At 43.2% G+C, this 8,686-nt stretch overlaps 1 protein-coding gene across 1 annotated transcript in view; it reads left to right on the forward strand.

Annotated features, from left to right (window-relative positions):
* Window positions 1-8,479, forward strand: part of PIP5K1B (phosphatidylinositol-4-phosphate 5-kinase type 1 beta) — a 303,995-nt gene extending 295,516 nt beyond the window's left edge. The window contains exon 15 of the mRNA XM_053574514.1: window positions 7,754-8,479. Within this exon, the coding sequence (XP_053430489.1) occupies window positions 7,754-7,756 (3 nt within the window). The 3' untranslated portion in view covers window positions 7,757-8,479. The remainder of the gene's footprint in view (window positions 1-7,753) is intronic.
* The last annotated feature ends 207 nt before the right edge of the window (window positions 8,480-8,686 follow it).

Consider the following 8,686-nt stretch of genomic DNA (forward strand, 5'->3'; position numbering starts at 1 on the left):
CCCTTATTTTCCCCGAAAATAACAGTGTCTTATTTTAAGGTGTGCTCCCAAAGATCCGCTAGGTCTTATGTTCAGGGGACGTCTTATCTTTCCTGTAAGTAGGTCTTATTTTCGGGAAAACAGGGTAGGATTGCTGTTTTTTAGTAGTGTAGAAGTTTGAACGATGGCTACCACAAAACAGTGAATTTCTTGCTTCTGTTATTCAGTCCTGCAGTTATGCCCTTTTCTTTTTACAATTTCTCTGTTAACATCCTCTTCATAACATGTACTTTCATCTGGATTTGCTCCTCTGCAAAATGGCTTTTTGAAGTATAAAAATAGCTGGAAATGAAGGAGAAGAAACAGTTAAGCCATTTTTTTAGCCACACCAGTATAGGAGATTAGCGCTCTGATGGGCGGATGTTAGACAGTTGATTATTTAATGTGTTATTAGGGCGGTTAATAATACTCTTTGATCATGGGAGGAAGGGTGGCAGAGAAGTGAAAATGATTGAATTAACAGCTTATCATACTATTATGCATGGGAAAAGCCTGAGAAAAAGAAGAAAAACACTTTAACTGAGGTCACAGGGGGTCTTAGAAAATTCAGTGGAACTTTTTTGGCAAGAGAAACTGCATTTCTGGATTTGAATCCCTTGGCATTAAAGTTAATGACATATTGGGTCTCTTCGATCATTCCTTGGGGAGGCCAGTATTGGCCGCTGCAGGGGGTGTTTGTTTGAAACAGTAGCAATTCTGTTGCTTCTCAAGAGAGAACTAAATTGCCCGCCAGCCAAAGATGCTATGGGTTTTTGGTAGATTTTAGTAACAGTAGAGACAAGAGGAGAAAAGGGACAGCCCTGCCTTTGGTTCAGAGGCCATTTAACCAGAAGGCTGTTTCCTTCCACTACATAACCACATTGTTGAGAAATGAATAGATTTCAGAGAGAGTAAATTGGGGCCCTTTGTTTATTCCCACAAATGCTTGGCCCCTTAAGTTATTGACCAAATAATATTTCTAAGATGTGTGAAAGAGCTGAAAAATGGATCCCACTGCCTGAGTCTCACGGAACCTCCTAGTTATTCCTATCCTTGAAATAAGAGTGACGCAAGCTTCAAATTAATGAGGCAACCCATCCGCCTGGATTAGGAGGTCACCCACGGGATTTCTTTTAAACAAGCAGCATTAAACTGCTGCTTAAGGATTAGTTGGCGGAATTGGAGTTGGAGTTAGGAAGGCATACTGGCTTTCCAGCTAAATTAGGCCCGGATTTGGCAAGTGAATGACAGTCTGCTTTGCTGGGGTAACTTTTTTTTTTTTTTTCTGTTATGTGCTAACTTTGCAGTGAATCTTGCTCTCAGGCCAGGGTCTTTTCCACCTTCCTCAAAACCAGTTCTGCTCTTCAGTTTGCCAGAGTCTCCTACGCACCCTGGCCCACCACAGCTTACCCACATTTGTCATTCTTTGCCTCCTAGGACCTGCCTCTCTTCCCTTCCCTAATCCCCGAGATTCTAGCTACTGCTTCTCCTTCTGGTTTCTATTTCTGTCTTCTTCCTTGTCATAGAAAGCCAGTGTTTACTAGTCTCTGGAGACTTTCCAGCTCTTGGGAAAAGCATGTTTGAGAACGAACAGTCTTTAATGGTGTGAATTTGCAGCCTGGGAAGCCCTAAGCCTGCAGGAAACAAAAAGAAGTGTTGAGAAGAACCAGACAGGAACAAATGAGAACTTTAGGGAAAACGAGTTCAAATCACACCCATGGACCCAATAAACAGGACTGTTCTCGTCAGACCAATTCCTGTCCTGGGCTCCACAGAGAAGTGGGAAGATGCTTAAGGACTCTGATAAAAAAAAAAATAAAGCCTCCTCCTGTTTTCAATGGCATTAAGTAGGACTCAGGAGTGAGGAGCTGGGGCCTGGCTTCCCCTGGTCTGCTGCTGCCGCCTGTGCTCATTTGTTCGGGCTGCCGTAACAAATTACCACAAACTGGGTGGCTTAAACACCAGAAATGTATTGTGTCACGTTCTAGAAGCCAGATGTCTGAAATCAAAGCATCGACAGTGTCACGCTCCCTCTGTAGGCTCTAGGGACCAATCCTTCCCTGCTTTTTCAGCTTCCGATGGTTCCCTGAGTTCCCTGGCCCTTTGACCTGTATCGCTGTAATCCCTGCCTCCTTCCTGTGACTCCCCAGGCGTCTGTGTGTCCTCTTTCTTATACGGACACCGGTCATTGGAGTTAGGGCTTAACTAATTACATCTATTAGTTATTTTCAAATAAAGTCACATTCTGCGGTTCCAGGTGGATAAAAATTTTCAGAGGACACTGTTCAACCTACTCCACTGACTTACTGAGGGGCCTGTAAACTGCTCCTTAACACACATTTTCTCATTCACCTCCCTTATCCTTTGCCAAGTCACTGTGAGTTTGGGTAGATGTTTCCAAATTATTTTGGATTCGTCACAAAAAAAGGCGTCATGAATGTATGAACCAACTCAGTCACTTGTTGGGACATAATGTGTGTTAGAAATAAGATCCTTGGGGGTGGGCCAAGGCGTTGGTATTTCTGAAAGCTGCCCACACGTCCAGGGCTTAGATCCCCTGGGCTTGTTGACAGGGTCCTTCAGCCCTGAGCATCCTGTAATTCTTTTGTGCTCATGTAGAGGAGAATTGTGTAACTCCCCCAGAGTTCCCCTCCAAAGACAGCTGCTGGCCTGTCAGAATCAAGTGCACCTTTCCTCTGATGTAGAGGCAAAGCTAAGGCCAAGGCTAGGCTACCTTCCTGCCACCCCCAGGTTACTGAGTGGGGCCTGCAGTGGAGGCCCTCTGCTGCCACCTACTGGCAAAAAGGCTGCTCTGACCAAGGGGGACAAGAAGTGATTGAGCTTGAATTGAAACCTAATTAGGGGCAAGTGTGCTGCTCAATAGACTTGTTTCCACTCCACAGACTTTATTGTAGCCTTTCAGTACTGTGCCTGCAAGTTCAGCAGGGGATATGTCCTTCAAATGCCAAAGGCAGCTCATTTTGGCAGACCCAGTATCCACCACCTTCAAGTTGGACCAGAGGCTACAATTACAGCAGGGTGCAAAAAAAAAAAAAAAAAAATGAAGGTGCTAATCTTCCCTCAGATGGAAGTGGTCCTTGCCCTTCCCATCCATCAAGGCCAGTTCCATTTCACTCTCTTTGAACAGGCCCTTTGGCAGTTTGGGGATCCAACACAGAAAATGCTTCTGTACGCTGCTTAGCAGCAATTTTAACAAAGGATCAACATATATGGAAGTGGAAAGAGTCTTGTCTTCACTTTTCAATCTTTGATAGGTGCTGCCTTTGCAGCCACTGAACTGTCAGGTGATTGTGGCCTTGGAAGTAACTCCCAGTAAGGAATGGAATTAAACATAATAAAAAGCAAATATGGGGTTTTATTTTTCTAAATCCAAGTGATAGCTACTATGTTAGTTCCCTAGGGCTGCCATAACAAAGTACCACAAATTGGGTGGCTTAAGCAACAGAAATGTCTTTCCTCTAAGTTCTGGAGGCTGTAAGTTCAAGTTCATGGTGCTGGCCGGGCTGGTTGTGTTCCAGGCCCCTCTCCTCAGCTTGCAGATGGTCCTCTTCTCCCTGTGCAACTTCCCTCTGTACGTGTCTGTGTCTAAAATTCTCTTTTGTGTTAATAGAAGGACACCAGTCATCTTGAGTTAAGGCCCAAACTGTGACCTCATTTTTAACTTGGTTACTTCTATAAAGGCTCTGTCCCCAAATAAAATCACATTTGAGGTACTGGCAGTGAGGACTTCAACATAGAAATTTTCAGAGGATACAATTTAACCCCTAAAAGCTACTGTGTGCTTTTGTAAAGAAAGATGCTACCAAGGAAAGTGCTGAGAGGGGAAAGGCTGGATGGGGGTGCAGCTTCCAATTTCTACCCTCTGTGCCTGGGAGATGGGTGGCTCTGTCATCTGGAGCCTTCCTTCCCTGCAGGAGAGAGAGAGATGGTGGCCTCATCCTAAGGCCGTGTTTCTTTTCATATGAAACCAGTACTGTGCCCCTCTGCTTCTGTTTTTCTAAGGCAGCAGATGTAGGAGTCAGCAGATTTCCATTGCAGCTCTGGACCCCAATGATCTATTACATGATAAGATAACCACTTGGATTTACAATTAGCAGGAGTCATTTGAGTGCCAGAAAGTCCGCAGTAGAATCGTCAGCCCACATAAATCACTGATGCACTTGGGCGTCTCTTGGGTCTTTAGAAAACAAATTAATCGGGCAGGGAAGAGTGTTGAAATATTATTACTGCAGTTTTGAAGTAATTACTTAACAGTTTTGAAATGAGAGGCCAGAATCTGAAGTCCGTCCCAAGAGATGGGAGAGACAAGTGCCAGCTGCTTCTTGGGTCTGCTGTCATCACATGCCTTCCGACCTGTACGGAATGCTCCCATGGGGCATCTGGAGGTTGGCAGGGGCCTGGTGCTCCATAAGCTTCAATGTCCCAGAACTCAACCAGCATCCTACCAGATCGGGCACAGTCTGGTTGTCCGTGTGCCAGTTGTACATGTCTTTCGAGGATGGTGTATGGCCCACCTTCTGCTTCAAGGCTTCTCTGTCACACCCTGCATTCTCTGGTCCTTCAGAGAGCAATTTCACCTCTGAGTCTGAGTCCAGCCATTATTTTCAAGTGCGGATGTAGGAAATTTGGACCCGAGCTGCTCTGAGTTTCCCTTGAGTTACGAAGCTCACAGCAGTGTGGTTTTACTTTACTGCGCTGCCTGATTTCTGCAGCAATAGTGTATGTTTTCATTCCCACACCAGAGGAAACAGGAGCTTTGGGTTCCTGCTGCTGCTGGAATCCCATACAAAGAGAAATTCCCCCACCCCATTCTAAGCAATTGTGCTTTGTGAACCAACCCCCGAGATGGGGTGGATATGAATATAATCAAATGTAAATATAGCTTCGTATTTAAAAGAAAAAGAAAACTCTGGACCCCCTAGAACCCAAGGGTGAAAACAGAACTCCAGCTGTGTTCTTCAGGATGCAGGTTGTACACACACAATCACTTGTGTTATTTCATTATTGTAAGACCCTGGTTGATTTTTTTATTAAATTACAAAGTTAACCAATTCTAAGAGAGATATCAAGATATTAAATTCTTTTCAGATGGTTCCTATTACCTAAATCATCAGCTGTCAGTGGTATAAATTTATAGTTTTTATTAGGATCTTGTGGTTGAAACAAACTTTGTGGTCATCTGACCCAACCCACCCACAGGTGTCCAAGTCCTCTCCACTGACCACCGTGAGTGCCTTCTGGGCACTGGGTCTAGGATGAACAGTTTTCTGCCTCAGCCTGACCCCTCAGTGTCAGCAACTACCCCTCCTTTAGTGATTTTTTTTTTTTTTGAGGCAGAGTTTCATCTGTCACCCTCATAGAGTGCTGAGGGGTCAGCACAATAGGACAATAGTAGGCACCTATCACAATGCCTGGCTGTTTTTTAGAGACAAGGTCTTGCTCTTGCTCAGGCTGGTCTCAAACTCCTGAGCTCAGGTGATCCACCTGCCTCGGCATCCCAGAGTGCTGGGATTACAGGCATGAGTAGTGACCATTCACTCTGGTCAGGAATCACTTTCAGGTTAAGGCAAACTACTTTCCATGCAGTTGTCCTGGTTCTGGCTTCTGGAGCTATTATTCTCAACCCATGAGCCTCGGCAGGTGGCAAATTGGACCCCTGTATCTGGGCGGGACACGTATCACTGTACACATATCCTGACCCGGGACTGAGGAGGGCATGAACGTCAGGACCCTCGATGGGAGAGAGTGGAGGGTGAGGCTTTACGACTCTCTTCCTTTCACAAGTTTTGATGTTCTACCCCATTACCCACCCAAAGACCACACATCTGTGCCACTGCGCTGATGACAATGTCACATCTTTCAGGAATTCTGGGACCAAACTATCACTAATCCTTTCTTCCCAAGGCTAGCCTTTGAATACTCGAAGGCAGCTCTTATGCCCCACCTCTACATCCCCTATTTTCTAGGCCAAAAGGCCCAGGTCTTTTGCCACTGCTATAGGGACCTGGCTTTGGGCTCTTCACTGGTGGGTCTCCTCAGGCATGACTCAGATTACTCAGGCTCCTTCCAGAGCCTAACACAAAAGACCAGGCACAGAACTGCAGCCGAGATCTGTAGGATGATCTATAGGAGACAAAACTATCACCTCCTTTTGTTTTTGTTTTATCTTTTTTTAAAAAAAGAAACCAGGACTTATAAATGTAATCAGCAGGACCTCATCATTTTATTGGGGGGTTTTTGTATGTTATAAAAAGGTCGGTTTTATGGGTAAAGATCTGGACCACACATCAATGTTATCAGACTGAGACTCAGTGAAGTCGGTGGAAATCTGTCCTGAGACTGTGGCGACTTCCCATTTACCTTCTGCTATAGTTTACAACTCACCTGTTCTTAAAAGATCATTTCGAGAGACAGTTTGAGTGTGTAGTATATAAAGCAAACCTTTCTAACTTAGAGTAATAAGAGGGTGCAATCAAACTTTATAACAAAATGGTAAATTAGTAAAAATTAGAGCTCTTAGTAGCACCAGTTACATGATAAAATACTGATGGGTAAACCAGGATTTTCTTTATTTGACATAGTTTCCTTCCTAATAATTCCCAGAGGCTTTTTTTTTTTTTTAAGACAGTCTCATTATGTCACCCTTAGTAGAGTGCCATAGCTTCACAGCTCAAAGCAACCTCAAACTCTTGGGCGTAAGCGATTCTCTTGCCTCAGCCTCCGAAGTAGCTAGGACTACAGGCGCCCACCATAATGCCCAGCTATTTTTTGTTGCAGTTGTTTAGCTGGCCCGGGCCAGGTTCAAACCCGCCAGCCTGGGTGTATGTGGCTGGCACTGTAACCACTGTGCTGCGGGCGCCGAGCCCCCAGAGGCATTTTAAACTTTGTACTCAAGTTTTTTCAGCCTTCAGTTTAGGGTGCAGAGCTACTTAATCTCTGATTTCCAGATCCAGCCTTCTTCTCTACAATTTTAGGGGCACTAGCATATGGCAGGCACTGCACTAAATTGTTTATACAAGTATATATTTGTATATATAGTATGTGTACATACTTTATTTTCCCAGTAGAAAAATGTATCACTCACAATTACGCTATAAAGCAGGTTTTGTTACCTCCATTTTATGGATGAAACAAATAAGGTTCAAAGAAGGTAAGGTACTTACTTAATGTCACATAGATACAATAATTAGGAAATCAATATATTTGACGAAATGCATCTGTCTCTAAAGACTGAACATAGTATTGTTTACCCATCGGTACAACTGTCACAGGTTGAGTTCACTGGCTCTGATTTTAAATGGTTACCATTTCAGGGTTTGCTAAACTTATTTTTATTACCCAGGCACAAGGATCATGCTTGAAAATAAATATTCATGTGGTCAAGACTGTGTTCAAATTCTTTTTGACTTCAGGTCTGATATTCCACAGGATAGGGCTTCTTCCTTCCTAGCACAGTGCTGTGATGTAGTCAGGATTTAATCTCGAGAAACAGTGGTGTAAAAGACACATTGCGGGTCCAGTAAAGCAGCGTGTGCTATGGTAATCATTGCAGAAGAATCCCAAGCCTGACACGCCCCATTTCTTCCCTGCTCATTTTCTCGGCACAAGTTATTGGGAGAAAGAATGATCCTGTGTGTTCCTGCCCGTGGGGAGAAGATAGAAACTGATGCCAAAGCCTAGTCTCACAGCTGCTTGCTTTCTTTTGTTTCCCCAGTAAGTGAAAACGAGACTTGAGCACAGTGACGGAAGAGAAGTTTCTTCACTCCGGAATTATCCACAGGAGCTTGAGCCCCACCATACACAGAGAAATGATCAGCTTGATTTAGGAGAGTTTGCCAGATGTCGGGAGAGTCTTGGTCCATAGGCTGCTGAGTAGATGGGATGTGAAAACCACCACACTATTCTGTCCTTTGCTGTTGCTTGCTGAACTGTGAAGAACTGCATGAACTGTATTGAAGCTGCTTTCTATACCATTGCCAATCACCTTTTTGGACTTGGAAGTGCTATTTTCCTATGGACTCTTGCATTATTTCATTTTGCATGCATCCAGTGATTATACATAAGCAATACGTGTAATCTGCTTATATATTTTTTTAAAAATCCACCCATGCAAAATGGTAAAGTATAAATTCTGCTTTTTTGCAAAATTACAATCATAGCACATGTCATGAAAGTTTATTAAATTGGTTTCATTTAAAGATCAATATAATAGGTCTGCCTTTATAGAAAACTGGCTTCTATAAAGATTTTTTCACTGTTTACTAGTGAAATGAGAAAAGCGAAGCTATTTATAAAAGGCCTTTGTGTTGTGTATATACATTGTCTTTGAAATATTTGTGATTTAGTTTATTGCTTGTAAAAGAGAAATTATATAATTTATTTAGTAAATACAACTGTAAACTATAGTTTTATTGAGAGAAATAAAATATTTTGTTCTCAACTGTGGTGGTGCATTGATTCTGATAATTTATGGTCTTTACATTTTTTTCTTTTATTTAGTAAAAAACACAATGCCCTTTCACCCAACCCTGCAGACTATAACCAAACAAACAGGCCAAGAATTCCTGATTACTTGACTTTAAGTAGGTTTCTACTATAACTGTGAATTATTACCACTCAGTTCACCAAATGTTGCTTAAGCAAGTGT

The sequence above is a fragment of the Nycticebus coucang genome, chromosome 2 (genome assembly GCF_027406575.1).
Source record: "Nycticebus coucang isolate mNycCou1 chromosome 2, mNycCou1.pri, whole genome shotgun sequence".
NCBI lineage: Eukaryota > Metazoa > Chordata > Mammalia > Primates > Lorisidae > Nycticebus > Nycticebus coucang.